This window comes from Pteronotus mesoamericanus, unplaced genomic scaffold (assembly GCF_021234165.1).
Source record: "Pteronotus mesoamericanus isolate MK-2021 breed Mesoamerican mustached bat unplaced genomic scaffold, CSHL_Meso_final scaffold_636, whole genome shotgun sequence".
Taxonomy (NCBI): Eukaryota; Metazoa; Chordata; class Mammalia; order Chiroptera; family Mormoopidae; genus Pteronotus; species Pteronotus mesoamericanus.
In genome coordinates this window covers 655,272-678,516 of record NW_026555324.1, presented here as the reverse complement: position 1 = coordinate 678,516, position 23,245 = coordinate 655,272, and the positions used below count along the sequence as shown (strand labels likewise).

Below are 23,245 nucleotides of genomic sequence, written 5' to 3'. Positions count from 1 at the left end.
AAAAAGATTAAATGAACTGGTGTTATTGGCTGTCCTACGTGAACACACTAGTATAGACATTTTCAGCCTATTAAAAGTTAAATGGAGGCACATTAAAATTTCCAAACATTTATTTGAGCAAACATCCGTTCACACTGGGCAGCGTCAAACCCAAAGTGGCCAGGAGCCTCCGCCAACAGGAACCAGGGCCAGGTGTTTATGGAGAAGATGGGGAAGCGAGGCAGGGAAGTGAGTTAATTGGCTGCAGCTCCAGCAGCTGCCTTTTTAGGAACTAGTTGTTTGGGACTCCTCCTTTGTAGGTTTCACTCCCAGGATCCAGTGCATTGGCCTGGCTTAGGCTCTGGTTTATTTACCGGGATCAGGGCGTCAGAGCCATGCTGGTGTGATGACCCTCTTACCCAATCACTGTCCAGGTCTCTCTCCCTTCCCGTCTTGCCCCTGCCTGTTTCCTTTATTGCTACAATAGTGATTAGACTCACCTGAGAGTAGGTGAGCCCTGAGGTGGGCATTTAAGTGTGCGGGGCCCCGTGGCAGGCGTGTTCGTCGGCCAGGGTTTCTGGTGCGGTCATGCTGTGTGCTCGCTTTAAATCAGGAGTTGCTTTTTGTTTTTTAAAAAGAATCAGATATTAAGTGTTTTTGAATAATCGTGTTATCTGCATATGGCACACAGCATGTAAAAAAAAAGGCATGGCTGTGTGCCAGTAACACTTTATTTATAAACGCTGAAATGTGAATTTCAGGTACTTTCCTTGGGTCACAAAATAATTCTTTTGACTTTTTTCCCAGCCATTTAAAATGTATTGGGTTGGCCAAAAAGTTCATTTGGTTGTTTTCCCATAAGGTGGCTGTAGTAGCGCTTAGTTATCTTTAACTTCATTTGAAACAATTTTGTTAGATTGTATTGTGACAGCTGTCATATCAGTGTGCATTTTTTTTAAATGATCAAAATTGGTGAATTTTTGTGTCGCCATTTTAATAGTGAAGATGAAAGGAAATAAGCAACATTTTCAGCATATTATGCTTTATTATGTCAGGAAAGGTAAAACCGCAACAGAAACACATACACAAAAAAGATTTGTGCAGTGTATGGAAGCGCTGTGACTGATTGAATGTGTCTAATGTGGTTTGCAAAGTTTTGACCTGGAGATTTCTCGCTGGACGATGCTCCACAGTCGGGCAGACCAGGTGAAGTTGATAACAATCAAATGGAGACATTAACTGAGAATATCAACATTATGCCATGTGGGAGACAGCCATCAAAATACCCAAATCAATAAAGTTATTGGTGAAAGTGAAAAATGTGTCTTATTTTATGGAAAAAAACAAAACGAACTTTCTGGCCAACCCAATAAAAACCATTCTTTCTTGTAGGTTGTACAAACAGGCAGTAAGCAGTGTTGGGTCTGCATTGGGCTGTAGTTTCCCAACCGCAAAGGCAAAAGCACCCTGAAATTTTGTCTTGAATTTAGGCACCTGAACCACTGACTGAGGAGGGGAGGGTATGGGGGAGGCCGGGAGGGTGGCCTGCTGCGGAGGAGTCAGTCACCCCTGGAAAGACGCCTCACCAATGGCGGCCTCTGAGGCTGACCGCTGAGACCACCGTTCCTGCCCTGCTCCCATCTGCCTGTCCCCTCCTCAGTCACCCTGGGACACAGGGGTGGTCGGGCAGCTGGCAGGTTCCTTGCAGGTCTAAAGGGTCCCCAGACAATCTCAGAGCTGAAGAAAAGCCTGGTTCACCTGCCTGGCGGGGCTCCATGCTCCTGGAAGGTGCCTAGCTTCTGTCCGCCCCCTCCCCAGCTCCATGGTGATCAGAGACCTCACCCTGCGCAGCGCGGCCAGCTTCGGCTCCTTCCACCTGATTCGCCTGCTGTATGATGAGTACATGTTCTACCTGGTGGAGCACCGCGTCGCCAAGGCAACTGGGGAGACACCCATTGCCGTGATGGGAGAGGTGAGGGCCACAGAGCAGCCTGCGGGGGAGCGGGGGGGAGCAGGTGGTGAGAGGCGGCCACAGGGCCTGACGGAGTGGACAGAGGGCAGGAGAGAGCTCTCATGCTGGAGCCCGCAGGTTCACAGCCAGCCCTTCACCCTCACCCTGGGCAGGATTTCCTGCCTCCGAATGAGGCCTCAAACACCCTGCCCTATGGAGGGTTTTATCCTGGTAAAAAACACATAACATAAAATTTTCTGTCTTAACCATTTTGAAGTGAACAATTCAGTGGCAGCTATCACCTCTATGTGATTCCAGGACAGTCCATCACCCCAAAAAGAACCCTTGTCCCCAGCAGTCATTCCCTTCCTCCTCCCCAGACCCCGGCACCCACCAATCCACTCCCGTCTCTGTGGACTTGCCCGTTCCGCACACTTCACATAAACAGAATCACGCGCCTGCGGCTCCGCTCGCTGAGCATCAGGGGTCCAGGGTTCGCCCGCCCTGCAGTGAGCGTCATTGCGTCGCTCCTTTTCGTGGCTGAGCCATATTCCAGTGTGTGGGTGCTCAGCATTTATGTGTCCATCTCTTGATGGACATTTGGGTTTTCCCACCTATTGGCTACTGGGAATTGTGCTGCAATGAACATGTATGTACACATTTTTGTTTAAACACCTGTTTTCAGTTACTTTCAGTATCTACCCAGGAGTGGAGTTTCTGGGCCATGTGGGATTGTTTTGAGGAAGAAAGGTGGTGATACTTCTATGGCTTTTGGAACATAATAAATGCCCTTGATAAATGCCAGCTTTTCCTTCGCTCACTATTCGGAGCCCACACCCCTGTCTCCTCGCTGGCCTGGGCAGTCAGCACCCCCTCACCCCTCCAGCACCTTGCAGATGCAGCCCCTAAAGCGTCAGAGGGGACGCACAGCGTCACAGCTCCTCCCCCTGTCAGAGCCCCTCACTGACAAAGCAGAGCCAGTGTTAATGCGGGTGGGTGACATTGCTAACCTTCACCGGGACCACTCTGCGGAGGGCCCTGACTCTGGTCTTCTCCCTTTCAGTTCAATGACCTCGCCTCCCTGTCACTGACACTGCTGGACAAAGGTGGGTGTGTCCGTGGCTTTCCCATGAGGCTTCCTCCTGCCCCCGGCCCGGTACAACTCGGGGCAGCTCCTGGGGCGGGCTCAGGGCCTCAAGGGCTGCCAGCGTCCAGGCAGCGGAGATGCCCGGCAGCAGTGCACGCCCGGCGCTGCCTCCGAAGGCCTGGCCCAGCGGGCGCTCAGAGGAGCAGCCCTGCTCCCTCCTGCTCACGTGCGGCACTTTGGGGCAACACTTAATCCTGATCCCTGGGCACCCCCCCCCCGCCCCCGCACCAGGCCGCAAGGAGCAGGGCCACAGCCAGGAGAGAGGTGGAGGGGCAATCTGAAGGGGGAGCGGGGCACAAACCTCCACCTCTGGTGTATCCCCTGCCTCCACAGGCAGGAGGACCAAGTGCCAAGGGAAAACCTGCCAGGAATGCGCACTGGGCAAATGAGCACTGGTCAAGGGCGGTCACGGCTAAGAAGGCCAGGAAGTGCCAGGTTGACCCAGACCAGAGCTGAGGCCTGTTCATGTCTGGGCACCTCTCTGAGGATGTGCTTCTCTCCCTCTCTTCCTCCCATGGCCCCCCCATCAACCCTTGTCCCCAACACCCACCCCGCAGATGACATCAGTGAAGACCGGAGCAGCGAGGCCGACACAGACGCCCGCAGCCTGGGTGAGCCCCTGGTGAAACGGGAGCGCAGCGACCCGAACCACTCTCTGTAGGGGCCCAGCCCCGAGGCCCTCCCTCAGGTTCCCCGGCCTCCTCGCCGCACCGCAGCCGTGCCTCTTACGTGAAGTGACCCTGACCTGACTCACAGGGTCCCCGGGCAAGGACACGCTCTTCCTCCCGAAGAAAAAACGTGGTTCGCCACAGCCAAAGGTCATGCCCCACTCTGAGAACCTGCGTGGCTCCCCTGGGCCACCCGGATCTTCTTTTGCTCCAGCCCGTCTTAGTCCTCCTGTCCGCCGGGCTGTGACCTTTGGGCTTCCACACGCCCTGCCGATTGCTGGACGGGCCGTGCTAGGCGGGTCGGCACCTCCACGCCGGGCTTCTCCCTTCAGCTTGGTCCAGTTTTCTCCGTGATTTTTAAAACTCAGGCAGATCCCAGGAAGGAAGGGTGTCTCGCAGCTGTTGGGCAGTCCCAAGCTGTCCTCTTCCGCAGAGACCCTGCCCTGGTGCCGCTGTGGTGGGAAGGGACCGTCTCTGCACCACGTCCCGTGGTGTCTCGTGGGCAGGCTGTCCTCGGCCTCCTGTCCTGTCCTGAGACAGGGAAGCCTCCCTGTAGAGTCCCCCACTCGAGATGCCAAAGGACCCCACAGCATGTCCCTGGATGGTGGGCAGCCCACCGCTCCACATGGCTCAAGGAACAAGTCACATAGCTAGGCCTGCTGAATCTTCGACAGTTAACACCAGAAGTGTTACCAGCAATGGGAAGGACTGTGGTTCTGCCCAAGGTCACAGCCAACACAGCCAAGCCACTGAGTCTGGGATGCATGTGTTCCGAGAGGGCCAGGGCGGTCAGTGTTCCAGCGGTGCCTTCAGAGGGCCACCATCCCGCCAAGTCTACACAAATAGCCAGGCCTGCAGCCTGTTCCACAGATTCTTCTAGAAGGCCTGCTCTGGAAGTGGCAATATTGGAGCACAGTGATCCCAGGCAGGTCCCATCTTGAACTGTTCAAAGTTGAAATCTTCTCTGGGAACAAACAGATCCCAGGGACTTGCACAGCCCTGAACTTTAAACTCCCGGTCTGTGTCCATTGTGACACATTGCACTTGGTCAGCTCCGTGCGAGAGTTTGTCCCAAAAGGAACTGCAAAGAAGAAAGACAAACCTCTAGTCTAGGAAGCGCCATCTAATGCAATGCAATAGTTTCTCTTTTTGGAAATATGTTTATACCAATAGTTTTGTGCTCCAGTCGTTATTAGAACGTTTCTTGTGTGTATTGCAGTATATTTGATCTCCCTAATTTTTTCTCATTCATATCAAGCAGGAGCTCTTGGCCCACCTCAGCCCTTGCCAGGTATGCAGAGTCAGGGGTTGGGGCAGCCGGAAGGATACGTGCTGATTCGAGAAACCCGAAGTCCGTGATGACCACAATGTTTGTTTGGTCTTAGAGTTCCAGGCTTAGATGAAAACAGACAGAACATCTTTAAATATACACTTCTTCTGCTGGAAGGCCCTGAAGCTCGCAGTTCATGAACCGTCATTGCCTGCCCCAGAGCCAGCTGGGTTCTGCCTGAGGCTCTGTCTTGTCCTTTGCAGGATTCCACAAGGAGGACTACAAATGACAGTAAAGGCACAAGCCTTCCGAGCCCATTCTCATTTCTCATTGCAGTAGACACGTTACGCATACCCATTTGGGGGTCACAATCCACATGCCGACTGCCCCCACGCCCCACCACCAGTGGTCCTGGGGGATAGGCCCACCCTCCCGCCTGTCCCCCTGCCCTGGCCTGCGTGGTGGCAGCACCCCCCGCCCCTGACTTTCCTCCCAGCTCTGGGGAGCAATGGAGACACGGAGCATGGTCTTCAAGCTTCACTTAGCAAGTCTAGCCCAGGGCCAAAGACGGCAAGAAACAATTCTCAGCCCAGGATGGTTGAGGCCATTTGTAAATAGACTAAGTTCATTCAGATATTACAGAATAAATCCACACTCCAGCCACTGAAGCAGCCTACCAGTTATTTTCCAGGTTCACTCTGTAGAGCAGTGGGGACCAATGTCCAGAATCCTCTCAGAACAAATGCTAGAGCTTGTCCCAAAGTCACCAATCCCTGGGCCTCGGCCCCAGAAAGCCTGCCTCTTGGGGTTGGGGTGGGAGCTGGGAATCCACATTGTGACAACCCCTTCCCAGGGGACTGTGACACAGGGTATCACAGGACTTTGAAGAAACCCTGCGGAGGAAAGTGACACCATTCCCAGTCAGCCTCCCCTAAAAGTGACTTCTCACTGCCAAGCCAGTGTCCCACACCCCTGCAGGGATGCTCAGCCTCGGGCCCCAGACCAGGCAGCTCCATCCCAGGAAGAGGCCCTGGACCCCCAGATGACACTAAAATCATCCATCACCTCCCTGGGCTGGGACTCCAGGGTCTGTGCGTTCCTTAACGCTTTGCTCTCACTATCTTGAAATTCTTAAATCTTTGGACAAAGGATCTGCATTTTCATTTTGCACTGGGCCCCATAAAGTCTGTGGCTGATCCTGGGGAACCACCCCAGCTCCGGGCCCCGACTCTAGGCTGACTCCCTGCCAGGCTCTCAGAACCCCGACTCACCCCTGCCCGCTTGTGGTTCACAAATTCAGCCCCTGAGCAGTGCCAGCCCGCGCGCCAAACCGCAGCCCCCCGGTCTTCCCCGCAGAGGGCCAGCCCTTTCCTGGGGTGGCAGGGGCCCTGGAGGAGGAGTGCCAGGCCCTGGCTGCTGGGCCTGAGTAGCTGGCGAGGGAGTGAGCCCGGGCGATGCCCGCATGCTTACTGCCCCAGGAGCCGAGGAGATGAGTAGGGGAACCTGTTGAAGGCCCACAGGCTGTCAAGTCCCTCCGAGGGCCCCTGGGTAGGGCTCTGGGGAGCAGGCACCGCACAACACAGGGAACCCAGTCCTACCAAGAGACTCTGGGAGCGTCTGCCTAATCACAGAAGCTCCACGATGGGCACTTTGGTCTGACCTCTCCTTTTCGACGATCTTCCAAAGTAGGTGTTACGCCCATTGCACACATGGGAAAATGGAAGCTGCTGGCTGGAATGCAGACGTGATGGCTGGAGCCCCAACATCCATCTTAGATTCTGAGGTGGATGTTCCATAATAAAGATGGCAAAATGAGACAGAAGAAGCCTGGGTCCCTGGTGGTCATTACAGCCCTAAGAGCCCCCAGTCAGAATTCAATAAGCCACAGTTGGGGGTGTGGTGCAAGGGGACCCATAGATATTCCTTCCTCCAAGAACTGGTAGCAAGAACTCAAACAAGATACAAGGTGTCCACACGTTCCTCATCCGCAGGTGTTAGCTTTTGTCTGCCTTGCTCAAGACGATCTGCCCAGCAAACATTTAGTGAATGAGTGAATTAAGGAAAGGGGAAGGTTTCTGGGGGAAGGTACTACTCCTGGTGGTCATGAGAAGATAGGGGCAAAGAGGAGAGGAAATGTGGAGGAACGATGAGGGGTGGACAAAGTAAAGAGAAAGGAGCCCCGCCTGGTGTGGCTCAATGGGTTGGATGTCGTCCTGCAAACCGAAAGGTCACTGGTTTGATTCCCTGTCAGGGCACATGCCTGGGTTGTGGTTCAGGTCCCTGGCTGGGGGCATGCAAGAGGCAACTGATCAATGCTTCTCTCACACATCAGCGTTTCTCTCCCTCTCTTTCTCCCTCCCTTCCCCTCTCTCTAAAAGTAAGTAAAACCTTTTTTTAAAAAATGTTTAAAAGGTGGAAAGGAGGCCATCATCGAAATTTTTTTTATCAAAGCTGGACTGATCCTGGCAGGGTGGGTTACACACGAAGAAACTGGAAGCAAGGGCGTCATCTGGGGACATGCTAAGGTCTGCCAGTGGGGGCTGTGGGGGCTGGACGAAGCGTAGCCTGGGGTGGAGCAGGGGGCTGAGAGGCCCGCAGGAGCTCTGTGCCCAACAGCAGGCCAAGTGGGTCAGGAGATCATGCTGGTGGCTTCGGACCAGCTTAGTTTCTTTTCAAATGGACCAGGATAGAAATAGAGAAGATCAGGAGTGTCTATGTAATAAAGATAAACATGGCTTTGAAAAATTTTAATTTTAGTAAATATCAATGCAGGTATCATACATGTATGTATGGTATTGGGCTGTATTGTATGGAATATTCATATGTATCAAAAGGCACAATACCAGAGGGCAGTTCTCACCCTATTTTGAGAATCCTTCTAGAATGCTCTCAGATGGGCCACTGTGGGTGTGGCTCTCCAGCATCCATTCCACCGTCCTTTGGGACCGCCGTTCTCCCACGGCTTTAGACACCATCTCTATGTGGCACTCACTCTCTCACGCACTGAAGGACACCGTCCCAGGCATTGTCGTGTGTGGGGAGCGACAAGGAGGCCGCTGCTATGGGCGCAGGGTGAGTGATGGGGCAGGACGGGCGACTGGGGGGAGACAGGGAAGGCTTCCTAGATCTGGCGAGGCCTTGGGGCTTCATTCCGGGGTGGTGGCCCATGACTGAGCCCTCCAACGGACAGCTTCCCCCTGGGTGCCTCCACGGGCATCGGGACAGCTCACATGGCATCTCATCAGTAGCCGGGCACCTGGGGGCACCCCCTCAGTCAACATCTGGTGGAGGTGCGAACCGGGTAAAGGCGACGTCGCAGGCAGGACGGGGGTTGTTAACACGTGCCCCGCGGTGCTCGGCCCATCCCGCAGCACTTTCTCCTCCGAGAGCTGAATGACTAAGACTGAAAGCAACTGAGGTTTGGGAATCCTCGGGAGGTGGCCGCCGACACTGCTAAACGGTTCCCCGCCAGGGACCCGCTGGGACGGTCCAGTTTCTTCTCTTTTCTTTTTGATCTTACCAGCATCCTCTTAAATTTCAAGCAAATCCCCCTTTTGCTCACATTTGCCAGAGGTGGTTTTGGGGATTTGCAACCAGTCTCCAAACCGAGGCACCCTCAGTACCCATGAGTTTTGCAGACAGGGTCGGAAGGGATTCTCGGACCCCTCAAGTCCCCTCGGGAAGCTGTCTTAGAGGAGGCGCATGCGTACTGCTCGGAGCGTCCTCCTCCGAGCGGTCCGGCGCGGCGCGACCGAGACGCGCTCCGCCTCTGCTGGTGCAGCCGGCGCCCACTGACTTGGGTCCCAGGAGATGCCAGACCCCAGCGGACGCAGAGCCTTTGAGTTCCCGCAAGTTTAGTTACTTAGAAGGAATGAATCGCCTTTTTTCCTGGGGCCGTTTTGAATTCGTCCCAATCTTCTACCGCCCCCCAGTGGTCACTGTGTGACACGACCTCTTCCTTTTGGCCCGCGGACCCCGCGAGCTCGGATTTTGCCTATTTCCGCGGCTGTTTTGTATAGTAAATTGCAACACTGTCTTCTCTTCCTCAAGTACTCCCTAGTCGCCTTTCTCTCTGCTAGATATTCAATAATTACAAAGGGAAAAGTGGCAACCTGGCAGACACCATCTAAACCAAGTGACCTAAGTTATCAGTAATGTCACAGATCTGACGTCCCAGGCCTCATAGGGCGTCTTAAGAACTCAACATCGCGCCCCCGTTATCGCCGCCCAAAGTGCATCATCTGACTTTAACCAAAAGGAAACACCACACAAATCCCAAATTAAGAACATTCTACGAAATAATTGGCAGTACTCAACATCACTGTCACAGTCAAGGAAAAATAAGACAGGAATTGATCCCTACTGAAAGAAACTACAGAGAAACGACATCTAAAAGCACGGAGGGATATTGGCCTGGATCCCGGCACAAGGAAAAAACGTTAGTGATAAATGGATGAAATTTGACTGAGGTCTGTACTTCCTGTCCATTTCCTGGGCTTGATCACTGCCCTGCTCACACACCGTAAGATGTGAATACTGGGAAGCTGGGTGAAAGCTACATGGGATGCCTTGGTACTATTTTGGCAACTTCTTGGTAAATATGAATTTAATTTGAAAGTTAAATAATTTTAAATATTAGAGAGTAAAGTGAGTGTTTCCGTACCATATTTGACTGCTACGGACTACCGGAGGGAAGCTGGAGCACCCAGCTTGAGTCAGGGGCCCCTCTCAGCGTCTGTGTCAGCCGCAGGGGATACCCTGCTGTCAGGAACTCAGCACTGGACTGAGGGAAAACCCAGAACAGTGCTGAGCGGGGGAGGCAACCAGGATGACCCCAGCTGACTCAGCTCCCTGAAGGAACTGCAGCTGGTTCATCTCTGGGTCCTGGGCCTCAGTGTGGGGCCGGGCACGAGGCAGACTGCTTCATGTGCCTGCTCCCTGCCCACGATGGGGAAACGAGCACTGAATTACGGCTGTGGAGGCCCTTCTGCCTGGAGCCCAGCTGTGGAGACTGTTCTCCGTCTTGGCTGTGGGTAGGGAGGTTCACAGATTTCAGAGCTCAGCCTGGGCTCAGGGGGACCTTGGGCCCGTCTCCTGGTAAGCCAAGGAGGAAGCAGGCAGCAAAGATGCCGATCCGCAATTTAAGGTAAATATTTTGGATCCCTCCATTTCCCACTTCCAACCCTTGTATTAAAAAAACTCCAAACTCCTCGCTGTGGCTTACAAGGCCTTGCCCCCCCCCCCCCCGCCCTGCCCCTGCCCCCGCCCCCGCCCCCGGCCTGACCTCATCTCACTCTGCCCTGTCCACACTGAGCTCCTCCAGCTCACCGGCCTGGTTCCTGCCTCAGGACCTTTGCATTCAATGTTCTGTCTAGAATGCTGCTCCCGCTGATCTAAAAGGTCACCCCCTCAGTGGGGACTTCCATGACCAGCTAATCTAAAGTATACCCTTTGTGTCCTAACTGATGTGGCTCAGTTGGTTGGAGTCTCATCCCACAAACCAAAAAGTTCATGGGTACAATTCCTGGTCAGGGCACATGACTGGGTTGCGGGTCAGGTCCCTGGCTGGAGGCATGCAAGAGGAACTGAAAGTTGTTTCTCTCTCCTATCAATGTTTCTCTCCCTCTTTCTCTCCCCCTTCCCCTCTAAAAAATAAATAATTAATATTAAAAAAATAAAGTATCCCCTTTCTGTTACTCTGTCACAATACACTGTTTCATTTACTTTGTAACACTAGTCACTATCTCAAGTTATTTTGCTTCCCGGCCTATTGTCAGTCTCCCCACAGAAGAATGCAAAGCTGCGGGAAGGCAGGGTCTGTCTTGTTCATCCTGGACCCTGACATGTAAAGCAGTGCCTGATGCATAGTAGGTTTGGTGGCTATATTGCTATGTAACAAATATCCTCCAAATTTAGTGGCTCATAACAGCAACCATCACTTAACTTTCCTTTTATGGTTTCTGTAGGTGAGGGACGGCAAGGGCTAGGATGGCAGTTCTCCGTCAGAGGGTTTGTGATCTGTTTCAGCTTCCCTACAGCACGGCAGCCCCAGGGCAGCTGGGCTGCTTCCATGATGGCTACAGGCTTTAAGAGCAAGTGTTCCAGCGAAGCAGGCAGGCTGCATCCTCTGCCTGTTATGACCTAGCCTTATAAGTTACATAGTGTCATTTCTCGTATATTGATGGACCAGTAACAAGCCCACCCATTAAAGGGAAGGGAACTGAGGCCCCATCTCTTGACAAGAAGAGGGTCAAAGAGTGTGGGGCCATATTTTAAACCACAGTAGGTGATGAATATTTAATAAATAAATATTGACTAAGTTAATTTGTTAAAGGTGACCAGATAAACAAAGGAAAGCCTTAAGGGCACGGTGTTGGCAGCCAGTGAAAGTAACGAAAATTGTGAAACCAGTGGAAATTCAGTTGGCCTGTCAGGCTGATGGGTTTAGCATCTTTCAATGGGCCTTGAAAATCCACAGCTGCATTGTATTTACCAAGTGATGACATGTTTCTGGGAGTTTCCCAAAGTGCGGGATGAATGTGGTATATGAAATGACTTTAAGAGACATGTAGACATGGCATTAAATGACACCAAATCACATGGATTATAGTTGTCCCATTTTCAATTATCTTTCACGCCTTCTCATCATGTCAGAGAGAAAGTTCAGCTGAGTGATAATATGCCTTTAATCCACCCTTAATACTTTGCTAATCTCCCTTTATGCCAAAGAAAAAGCAGGCTTGGGGCTCGGTACCTTGGCAGGCAATGGTCGCCACCCAGGATTTTAAGGCCTTATTTTGTTTTCCTGTTTATTTCTACAATTACCTCCTATTCATGGCTTGTAGTTTTCTATTTTAAATGGTGACACAGAGTATCTATCTAATGTGACTTGAAACAAATAAAAAGGCAGAGAAAGAAAAGTATTTATTCATTAAAGGTCAGAGGGTTCAGAGATACCGCAAAGGCCAAGAAGGGGTTACATGTAATGAAATGTAATGACTATAATGAAACCAACAAGCTAGCAATGAGAAAACCTAAGTCCACACACTGCTGCAGACCTGGTACACGGCCTTGATGGCCCTCCTCGGGCTCGGTGGCAAAATCTAAGGTAGCAGAACCCAAGTGTCTACTAAATAAAGTTGGAAAAACAGTATTAAAAGTACCCTCCCCCTCCATTAATACATAAAAGTTCCATTTAGAAGTTTCTGAACAGTGAGTCTCAAGATCTAATATGCATAGGAAGCCCCTGGGTAGCTTGTTAAAAATGCAGATTCTTATTCAGGGTTCTGTATTTCTAACAAGCTTCCAGGTGATGTGGATGCTGCTGGTTTGGGGACCACTGAGAAGGTAGCAAGCTCTAGAAAAAAATCGAGTATACTACTATGCATTTCTTCCCAACGTTAGGGTTAGCGACATTCACACCACTAGCCTGAAAGCAGCAAGTATTTATACCAAGAAAACCAGCACTACAAACAAGGGTTCAATTGTTTTATTGTCTTCAATATTTAATAGGAAAATTTATAATAAATTATATGTACATAGACATACACACACAGAAACACACACATCGTACCTACTAACATTCTCCCCCAGAGAAGCAGTTGTTAAACATTTACCGCACCCAGCCGGCTGAACAGATACATATAGGACGTAGATACACATGTCCTAAATTAGAGGTTGACTGATTTCTATAAAGACCTAAATAGCAAATGTTTTAAGTTTTATTAGCCAGACAGTATCTGTTAAAAGGACTCGGCTCTGTGTTGCAGCTGGAAAGCAGCCATTGACAAAATGTAAATGAGTAAGTGTGGCTGTTTTCAAATACTACTACATTTATGGACACTGTAATTTAAATTTCATACAATTGTCACATGCCCTAAGATACTCTTCTTTTGATTTTTTTTCCCATCTGTTAAAAATGTGAAATGATTCTTAGCTCACAAGGCAGGTGTGGCCCATGAGCTAGAGAACCTTCTGGTTTAGCTTACTCTGGAGAAGAGGTGAACGTGGGACTCGAACCTAGATGAGACATAGGACACAACGTCCCAAGAAGAGGGATCAACAAAGGCCGAGGTCCTGAGGCTGGAAGGAGTCTGACGCGCTGGGGGATGGAAAGGCCCCTGTGGCTGAACTGCGTGAGCCGGGGGGCTGTGGAAACCTGAAGAAGAGGCTGAAAATCGATTCCACGTTCAGCAGAAAGCCCTTTGGAAGCATTAAGGAAAGACGTGCCCTTGATGCAGTTTCTATTTTGAAAAGCTTCCTCCGTGCTCTGGAAGAATGAAAGGAAGGAGCGGAGAAAGAAGGGGCTCTCTAGTCTTCTGGAAGGCACAGGCATGGTCTCGCTTGGGTGGTGACAGCCGAGCTGGACTGGGCTCGCACGGTGAGGCGGAGCCCACGGGGGGTTCCGAGAGACTCACAGCGGGCGAGTAGACAAGTACCGGGTGTCCAACGTTCTCACGAGCGCCCGTGGGGCCGATCAGTGCAGGGCACGGCTCGGCGTGGGGCTTCGGCCTGCAGCCATCCTGGAGCTCCTGTTCTGTTGGCTCAGAGAGGTCAAGTCCCTGGCGCTGGGTTCCCCGCCCCCCCCGCCCCCCCCCCCGCTAACACCTGTGTCCCTCCCTCACTGACATCCCCTCTTTGGACAGTGATGTTGAACCTACTCTGACCTCTGCTTCCCCCCAACCACTCCGCCACCTTGACATGTGGCCTTAAGAAAACGCATGTCCACTGTACTTGACCCTTCGAAAGGGAAACTGAAGGTTGAGGTGACAGGGAGCCCCAAACCCCCCAGCAGGCCTCCCTCTCCACTGACCTGCGCGTGTGGATAGACCCCTTCCCCGCCCCCGCCCGCAGACCCAGAGGTTTACCCACAGAAAGGCTGCCATAGCGGTGCCGTGGATGGGCTCACTCTCCCCGCGCTGGGATCCCGCGGAGAGCACGGGCATCAAGTCCCAGCGCCTGCCACGGCCGCCTCACCGACGTCTGTTCCATCTAGCCGGCGACGCTCGTCGGGCACTGCGCAAGCGCCCGGCCCCGTCCAAGTCCTCCTGATCGGCGGGAAAAGGCGGTGGGGGCGGTTAATGCGCAGGCGCGCGCTCAGAGCTTGGCTAGGACCTGACAGGTACACGGAGCTCTACTCCGCGCCGGACTCGCCGCGCAGGCGCGTCCTGTCTGCCACGCTCAGTGTCGGCTTGGAAAGTGCGCACGCGCGGGAGTTTCTGGCAGAAAGCAGGCGAGCCGCGGCCGGCGCGGGGCCTTGTGGGAGGGCTTGAGGAAGTAAAATGGCGGACCTGGCGAACGAAGGTAGGGGAGGCGCCGTCGGGGGCCAGCTGGCTGCCAGGGAACGGGCGGGGGAAGGATCAGGCGTCACAGGCCCGAGAGGTCAGCACCTCGGAGTGTGGGGGGCCCTTTTGCTCCGGGATAGTGTCACAGTGAGTCCCGCAGCCGCCCCCTATTGCGTCCCCTCCGGCCGGGCTCACTGGCCCGGCCCATCACTCCCAGCAGCCCCGACCCTGCCGCCGACCGGCTAGAGAACCCGGGAGGCCGCTGGAGCCGCCGCCCAGACTCCTTTCCGCCTGCCGACCAGGCCGAGGGCTGAAGGGCGTGGGAGGCGCGGCCTCATCTCCTCGGCCTCGGTTGTAAATAGACGTCCCGGCCTGGTGGTGGGCCCAGCACACCCCACCCTCCCCGTCTCCTCGTTCTCGGGGACCCGGCCTTTTCCCCCGAACCTTGATCTGGCTGCCCAGCCGACCAACCTACTGGTCCTGTGGAGTTCTCATCCACCGCGGGCCTGCCCCATTACGAGGACGGCATACGCCCGATCTGTTCTCAACACCCCCGCACCCGCCCCAAACTCGGCCCCCCGTTCCCGCCAGTTCCCCCAAATCCTTAGGGGCGACCTGAGAGTCGCGCCTCGTCTAGCCACATTTAGGCCTGGCAACAGGATGTGGGCCGCTGAAAGTCCTGGCTTCTCTTTGGCCCTTTTTTTTGCTGCATTTACAGAAGGAGACAGAGACTGTGATCCCCCTCCTCTGTGGAGAGCTGACATCCCACCCGAGCGTTTTTGACAAGGTTACAGTTTCGAATACCCAGAGAAAACAATCCATAAGCCGAAGTGTTGATATCGTTGTAGCCTGAGGACTTCCGAGGCCTATTTTTAGCTCCCTCCTTTTTAGGTGCACAACTACAGGCAGGCTGTCTCCCTGTCTGCCCCCGATTCCCAATAACGTGCTCCCTGCTGTCTGAGGGTGTCCTGAGGTTCCCGTACTGAACTGCATGAATGCATGAATGATAATAAGTGCTCACCCTGGTGGAGCATTTGGGATGGTACCAGGTAATGTTCAAAGTCTTGAACACCATGTGTTATCAGGCAATACAAAAGCTCCATGAGGTAGATTCTGTAGCCCCATGCTCTTTGTGAGAAAACTGAGAGTGGTTAAATGATTTGTCCAAAGCAGGTTACACAGCTGGTAAGGAGCAGGGATGTGAATCAATGAAGTCTGGCCTCAGGACTCCTTGCGACCTCGGCCATTCTGTGCCACATCTCCTCTGTAAGATAAGGGATCCCAGTGAGAGTTGATCTTTCCACTCATAAGATCCACTTAAAGGCAGAAGAGGGATTGGACAAGTGGGAATCAATATGACATGCTTTATATACTTACACCTTCAGCCCATTCAGTTTCCTGATCTTAAGACTCATGTTCAGCATCTCCATTTGGATGTCTAATAGGCATATCAAACAAAATTCCTGTCTTTTCCCCAAAAACCTGTCCGTCCCACACTCTTTCCCCCATGGTAGTAAACCGCAAATCCATTCTTTGAATCAGGCCCAAAGCTTTGAAGTCACCTTGACTCCTCTCTTTCTCTCATATGCCACAGCAAGTCCTGTCAGTTCTAGCTTGAAAATAACTTACCACCAACACTGCTACCTCTTGGGCTTCCCTTACCCATCTAACAACTGTTCAACCCAGAAGCCATAGGAGCCCCTGCTACTTCCCATCCTCCTCTCCCCTCACTCTCTCTCTCTCCCTGACTCTGGCTTTCTCAGTGTCCCTTGAATAGTCCATAAACTCCCTCCATTATGCCTTTCGACCTGCTGGTTCCTCTGCCTGAATCAGTCTTGCCCACATGTCCCCATGGCCCACCTCCTTCGCCTCCTTCAGGTTTTTACTCAAAGATTATTAGTGAGACTGCCTCTGGCCCCCTATGTTAAATTGTATCCGCATTCCCTATCCCCTTTTCTCTGCTTTATTTTACTCCACAGCACCTACTCACCATTCGGCATGGTAGGTTTACTTGTTTGTTCAACTACTCTTCTACTAGAATATAAGCTCCATGAGGACAGGCTTTCTTTCTGTCACCATTAATATGGAGCCCTTACATCCAGAACAGTGCCTGGCACGGAGTAGATATCCCAGAAACATTTGCTGAATGGATGAATGAATGAATGAATGAATGAATGAATGAATTCAGTGAGGACCTTCATTGTAGGGTATATCTTTTAGCATAAGGGGAAAGTTGTGGGTTCCTGTTTTTCACGGATGCCGTTTCTAGCATGTACCTGACACATCAGCTGTCAATTGTAAATTACATAGTTGAATGGGTAAGTTTAAAATAGAGAAATGGAATGTTTTTGCTTAATAAATGCCACACTCACCTACTACTTTGCCTCTGACAGTACTTCTGACATTCTTGTCCTCAGAAAATCAACTCTCAGTGGCTTTTTATGCCTCACATACCACTGCCATCCTTTAATTGGTTGATACGTGTTTTCTAACTCCATTTCTGGGTTTGTCCACTGTGTAAACTAAGATTTCTTTGCCTATGCATTTTGAAGCTTTAAGGACTGTCCCCATCCATGTGCCTGCCTTCTTGCTATTTAAGCTCCAAATGCCCTCTTGGATTCTGTGTTTCCAAACTGGGATCCTAAGCTAGTCTATCCTCACACCCTTTATCTCTCTTCTCTAGGCTGCTGCCACCTCTGTGTGAGTCTGGGGCAGAGGCTAGACACCCCCGCTGAGCATCACGATTGCCCGAGGAGCTTTCCTAAAACCACAAATAGTCCCACACACCCCCTGTTCTGATTCTGTGAGGTATTGGATAGGCCCTGGGCATCTGTGTAGTTAAAAAGCAGCACTGGTGATCCTGATACGCAGCCAGGGGTGAGAACCAGCGGCTTGAGCTGGACAGGTTAGGAGTACTGCTTGTATACAAAGAAACATTTCCAGTAGTATATCTTATACAGTATCTTTTTGGCCCTTGTTTCCATGGTGATCTCTTCAGGGATGCTGACAGCAACTGCAATAGCCCTTTCTTGGTAGTCCTGTAGTCTGTGACTTTTAAAGTCCAGTTGGATGCTTTTCCCCTAGAAAGAGAATGAGAGAGAGAGTTTTACACTTGTGTTTTGGGATATTTTCTTCTGGCATTTCACTACTGATACATTCCAAACTCTAATCATCCTTTCTCTGGAGTTATTCTTCATTGTAGGCTGACATTTGATGGCAGCATTTTGATCTTGGTAAAGATAAGAATGGGAAGACAGTAAGCAGAGTATACTTGAGCCGTAGGAAATCTTGGATTCTAGATCCCAGCATTAAAAGAGAACGTGCATGCCTAACCAGTTTCTGCAGCGCGTGTGCGTCCCTGGCCTCTTAGTCTCGTGGAGCTCAGCAGACGCAGCTGCAGCTTATTTGTGGGTTGGGGTTCTGGTCCAACCCCATCTGTGGGGCAAGAGCCTACCCCAGACCTGCCTTGGGTCTGGGGAGTTGGTCTCCAATGTTTTTGGCTTGAGTTCTAAGCTCAGGTATGTCCCTGTCCTTGAAATGAAATGATTGAGAGCACATGGCAAGTGACAACTGGAGGATTCCCAGCTGCCAGTCTGGTGCAAAGGCTGAAATCTGGCTCTCTTTAATGTAAAGGAAATTTACATTCCCAGGTTCCACTGGGTTGAACGACTGACATCTAATGGGTTTCAGACTTTTTAAAGAAACTGCTGAGGTCCACGGGTCATTGACCAAAGACCAGTGCAGGAAGCCATAGAAAAACCCTGTAAAAAATTCCAAGTTGCCCTTCCTGTGTCTTTTTAAGATTTGATGCAGTCAGTGTCTTAGATGGCTAACACAGAAAGGTAAAGTAAGTCTCCACAGCACCCAGAGAAAAGATGGTAAAACTCCTCTTTGAATCTTGTCTGGAGTCACAGCTGAAACAAACAAACAAACAGATACCATATACATTTGAATCATTACTGGCCTGTGGATATGCATGATGGAAACCTGAGATACAGGGTTCTTAACTTTGGCTCCATTGGCATTTCGGGTCAGGCCATTCTTTGTGATAGAGGCTGCCCTATACCTTATAGGATATTCAGCAGCATAGTGGCAACCCTGACTACCCACAAGATGCCAGTAGCACACACCTTTCCCTGCATCCTTCCTCGGGGGTTGTGACAACCGAAAAGGTCTTCAGACATTGCAGAATGTCCCGGGGGAGGGCGTGAGGAGAAACATCAGCAGTTGAGACCCACTAGTATAAAGTGAAGGTGAGGCCTGACTGGTGTGGCTCAGTCGCTTGGGTGTTGTCCTGCAAGGTGAGAAATCGCCAGTTCAATTCCCATGGTCAGGACACATGGCCTGGGTTGCAGGTTCCATCTCTGGTCGGGCACGTACAAGAGGCCACCGATCAGTGTTTCTCTTGCACATTGATGTTTCTCTCCCTCTTTGACTCCCCCTCCCCCCTCTAAAAATAAATAAAATCTTAGGGAAAAAATAAACGGGGTGAGGCACAGTCTTTGCCCTGTATATTGGATTTGTGTTTTGACTCTGTCTTGTACTCTCTGAGTCACTTTAGGGAAATTCTTAACCCTTTTGAGCCTCAGCTTCCTCTCCAATAAAATGGAAATAACGATGATCATGTCTACCTCATGGTTGCTGGGAGCATTGGCTAAATTAATGCATATGAATTATTTAGTACCTGTCTCAGCACACAGTAGTAAACAGTAAATGATAGCTATTTTTACTACAGTGGACTCATGTTGTAGACATTTAGCTTAAGTGCTCAGCAAAGAGAGAGGTAAGAAATGAATCTGAATAGTGCTGGTGAATCTGAATGAGATGGCCATGGGTCAGCCTTTGATGGAGGCCCAGGAGAGCTGGTCCTCCTAAGTTTTCTGTCTTGACTTTCACTCCATGATCATCTCTTCATGGGTCCTCAGCCTCAGTGCTAGAGACCTTTGGGGCCATCTTGTGCGTTGTGAGATGTTGATTGGCTTCCCTGGCTTTGATCCACTATGGGCCACTAGCACCCTCCCCCAGTTATGACAACCAAAAATGTCTCCAGCCTTGGCCAGTGTCCCCTGGCAGGGTGGCACAATTGCCTTTAGTTGAGAACCACTGCTCTAGCCTGACCAGTTGCAAGGTTTTCAAGAATGGTTTGGCTTTTCTCGGTTTTTATCTTACTTGTTGACTTAAAACCTAAACTCCAAGAGGATGAGTTGCAACTGAATTTTTACTGATGAGCCAGAGCTCAGTTCAACTCCTCAGTTCACTTGATTCTCATCATCCCCTTCTCCTACACTAAACTTAGTTTTTAGGATAAGTGATAGATATCTATTTTAAAATTTTTCATGAAGTTGTGATAAACGTTAACTCTGAGACTTGTCCTCAGGTCAGGGCATGTACTTTCACCTCTCTAGTGCCCCTCATGTCTGTAGCAGATGGGGCCTGGTAGTGGTGAGGCATGTCATGCTACCCCAAGGCTGCAAAATCTTTATATACTTTGAAGAAAATGTCAGTTGTGCTCAGGATCCTGTGTACAAACTGAAAAACTTAGTTTTGCAGGTTGAAACTTTTCACCCATGTCTTCAGCTTGCCTCTCAATTAACTGGAAAATGGAATTACCCCAGCAGTCGCACTACCCTCTCACCTTCATTGGGCGTTATAGGGCTAGTCAGGGTCTGGTGTATGCGTATAGTCCAAGGGAGTTGGAGTGAGTGGAGGCGACAGAAATTTGGTGAGGTTAGAACCGAGTTTGGAGAAGGGACAGTGTTGGGGTTGGCAAAGCGGGTATTTTAGGTACCACTTGAATTCTGGTCTGTAGATGGGTTCAGGCAGAGAATAGGCTAGGTAGAGTCGGAGAAGAGGGCCATTCAGGGAATAGTGGGATGCATTGGAGGGATCGCCTGTACAGGAGAAAGGCAGACGACAGAGATGCCTGGTATAGACTGGGCCAAGCCTTTGTAGCTCTCCATGGTACTTTGAAGCAGTTAAGAGGCAAATAGGTTTGCAGTTGCATCATTATCTACTCAGGACCTAGTGGTAGTGCAGGTAACAAGTTTCTTCATTTTGTTTAAACGGGATTTGTTCTTGCCACCTGTGTGCAGTAACCTTCCTGTGGGCTCATGGAGTCCTGTTCAGTGTGACTACACATTGCTACTCAGTAGCAAACTATAAAACTATACAGCGCAGGTCCTCAGAGTAAAGCCCTGCATGTCCGCAGTGTGTTTGGTTGTTGGCACACAGTGCTATTGCAGAGCACTTGCTGTGACTCTTAACGCTGATTGCATATCCCGCTTGTTTATTGTTTGAGGAGGTTGCAGAGGAAAATAAAAACTGGTGCCTGGGCCATACCATCAGCGATTGCTGCAGGAGATCCAGGACGCATATAGTTTTTAAAAGCCCCGCAGATGTTTTATGGCATGAAGCCAGAGTTGAAAACCGCAGCAGAAGTTGCAAGTTGCTTCAGGGGCAAGCAGACATGTTTAATTTGGCCCACTTAGGTTTTTCTTTGTTTTTAATTAGGAGTCAACCCTTAAGAATTCTGAGGTTTCTGGGGAAAAAATAACCCAAGTTTCTGATTTCTCTTGAAAAAGAGGAACCAGCTTTGGCCCGCATCCCTGCACAGTGTGACTTGCCAGATCTGAGGAGCAGCTGCTGCCCTTGAGATAGACTGTGTGCCCTTCTGGACACCACCACCTTCTGGACACGAGCTGTTTGGGGCCTGGCCCACTTCCTTCTCCTCTGGTGCCTGCCCGACCTGGGCTGGCATTTGGGTTCCAGCTCTGTTGTGCCCTTCTTTGACGTAGCACTCTTCCCGCCCGGGCTACTCTTTCCTCTCGGCGGAAAGCTCTGGCTGTTGGCAGTTAATGCAGGATTCGGTGTTCTCTGATGCTCGTACTCAGAGCGCAGCTTGTGGCAGCGGTTTTCCAAGATGGGGCAGAGGCCCCGGAGTCCCCAAGACCTTTTCGAGGGGACTGCGAGTTCCCAACTATCTTCATAACAATACAAAGGCATCATTTGCCCGATGAGCTCACATTCTCTAGTGAATGGACAGTGGGGATTTTTCCGAGAAGTTATAATAGCAACAGATGGACTGCGGAAGCAGATAAGAGAATCTAGTTGTCTTCTGTGCCAGAGGTTAGAGGTTTGTCAGAGTGTAAGATGCCCCCTTTTTCACTAGTTTATTTTATTTTCAAAAAATTACTTTTTTTATTGTTGCTCAAGTACAGTTGTCTCAAAAAGTAGTTATTTTTCATAAAATTTTTATTTAGGTAAACCTTTACTGACTATTATTATGTTACATTAACTAATATTTTGACACTTTCTTAATTTTAATTTCTAATATAGCAAGTATCAGTAGCTGTAGCCCACATTTACAAAAGTTCTTTGGGGGGGGCCTCAATGATTTACAGGAGGGGAAAGGGGTTCCAGTGATAAAAAATTTGAAAACCCCTGGCATGTGGTGTGGATCCCAGTGTAAAGCGGAGAGTCACACGGGTTTCTCTGGTCTCTCCGGCCCCAGGGTAATTTTAAACTGGGACTGACCAGCAGGCTCCAGTAGATAACTTGCGGCACATCTGGAAGTGCCTGGGTTGACTGACTTTGGTTTGTGCCGCATCTCTGCCGCCGATTGGCCCACAACCTTGGGCAGATTGTTTGACCTCCGTCCCTGCGTCTGTGGAATGGGAACAGTGCTAATCGAATCTGAGGATAGTTGTATGAGAGAGACTCCCTGGCATGTGGTGGTACATGTGGGTAGAGAAAGAGTTCCTTCAGGATTATAGCCGTGTTTCTCCACCTCACCGTGATTGACATTGGGGTTAGTAGGGGCTGTCCTGGGCATCGCAGCATGTTTAGTAGTATCCCTGACTTCTACCTGCGTGATGCCAGTGGCACCCACCTGCCTCCAGTCATGACAAGGAAGATGTCTCCAAATAGCGTCAGATGTCCCCTCAGGGACAGAGTTGCCCCCATTTCAGACTCCCTGCATTTGGGGAGTCTATGGAGGCCCTCCCCCCAGAGACTCCATTGTATCATCATCTGGTTACTAAAGTCCTAGTCCTGCACATAGTTAAGTACACAGACTGAGGGGCGGGGAGAGAAGGGGAGTCACTCACAGATGCTGGGGGTCAAGATTGTTTGTGCTGTCTGACACATCAGGAACTTATTCTGGTGTATAATATGAGTTAGGGATCTAACTCAGTTTTTTTCCAAATAATTAAGGCAGGGTTTCTGAACCTTAGCATAGTTGACATTTGGGGTTGGATCATTCTTTGTGATTGGAGGAACATCCTGTGCACCATAGGATGTTGATCAATATCCCTGGTCTCTGTTTACTACATGCCATTAGCAGCTCCTCCCCATTGCGATAACCAAAAATGTCCCCAGACATTGCCCATTGTCCCCTGCACCCCTGGTGAGAACTACTGGATTATAAGATTAAATAAAACTATCCAGGAATAAATTAGTAGCCAACTAGAGCTTAGAGCTCACCTTCCTGACCTTCCTTTTCCATTGTGGCCTTTTGGCAGCTATCTAGGCATTGTGGACTTCCTGTTGCTGTTAATTGCTGCTAATATTGCTGTCAGTAAGAGGGAACAGTGTTTTCTATGACCTTTCAGGTCCAAGGTGAGGACCTGACAATGTCAGAGCTGAAAAGGACCTTCAGAGGTGTTCCAGGTCCAGGCCGTTACATTTCATGGGGACTGAAGCAGGGAGAGTTGGCCGGCACCAGCGTGCCTGCCTCCAGCCATTGAGCCGAAGAGCTCACGGTCATCCTTTCCAGTGGATCGGTGCTGTCAACTTAATGGGAACTTCTCCTGAAAACTGACTTGTGGGGCACGACATTTGCTCTCACTCTGACAAAGAAAAATAGGAAATCGCAGGAGATGTTAGTAGTTACCCCATGCACATGCTTGGAAGACAGGCCTTCTGCAGTAAGTTTAAAATGCGTTGACT

General features: G+C 50.7%; 2 protein-coding genes and 1 non-coding gene across 10 annotated transcripts in view; all 3 read left to right on the top strand.

Annotated features, from left to right (window-relative positions):
* The window catches only part of RFX2 (regulatory factor X2), an 82,272-nt gene extending 78,507 nt beyond the window's left edge, over positions 1-3,765 (top strand). The window contains exons 16-18 of the mRNA XM_054562041.1: positions 1,798-1,951; positions 2,994-3,036; positions 3,635-3,765. Coding sequence (XP_054418016.1) covers positions 1,798-1,951; positions 2,994-3,036; positions 3,635-3,738 — 301 coding nt within the window. The 3' untranslated portion in view covers positions 3,739-3,765. The remainder of the gene's footprint in view (positions 1-1,797; positions 1,952-2,993; positions 3,037-3,634) is intronic.
* A 10,479-nt stretch (positions 3,766-14,244) lies between these two features.
* Positions 14,245-23,245, top strand: part of RANBP3 (RAN binding protein 3) — a 54,039-nt gene continuing 45,038 nt past the window's right edge. For all 8 annotated transcript variants that reach the window (XM_054562118.1, XM_054562117.1, XM_054562116.1 and 5 more), the window contains exon 1: positions 14,245-14,318. In XM_054562118.1, the coding sequence (XP_054418093.1) occupies positions 14,297-14,318 (22 nt within the window). In that variant the 5' untranslated portion in view covers positions 14,245-14,296. The remainder of the gene's footprint in view (positions 14,319-23,245) is intronic.
* LOC129061600 (small nucleolar RNA SNORA26) lies at positions 18,089-18,215 on the top strand. Its single transcript, XR_008528202.1, has one exon. It is a non-coding gene; the product is annotated as a small nucleolar RNA SNORA26 (small nucleolar RNA).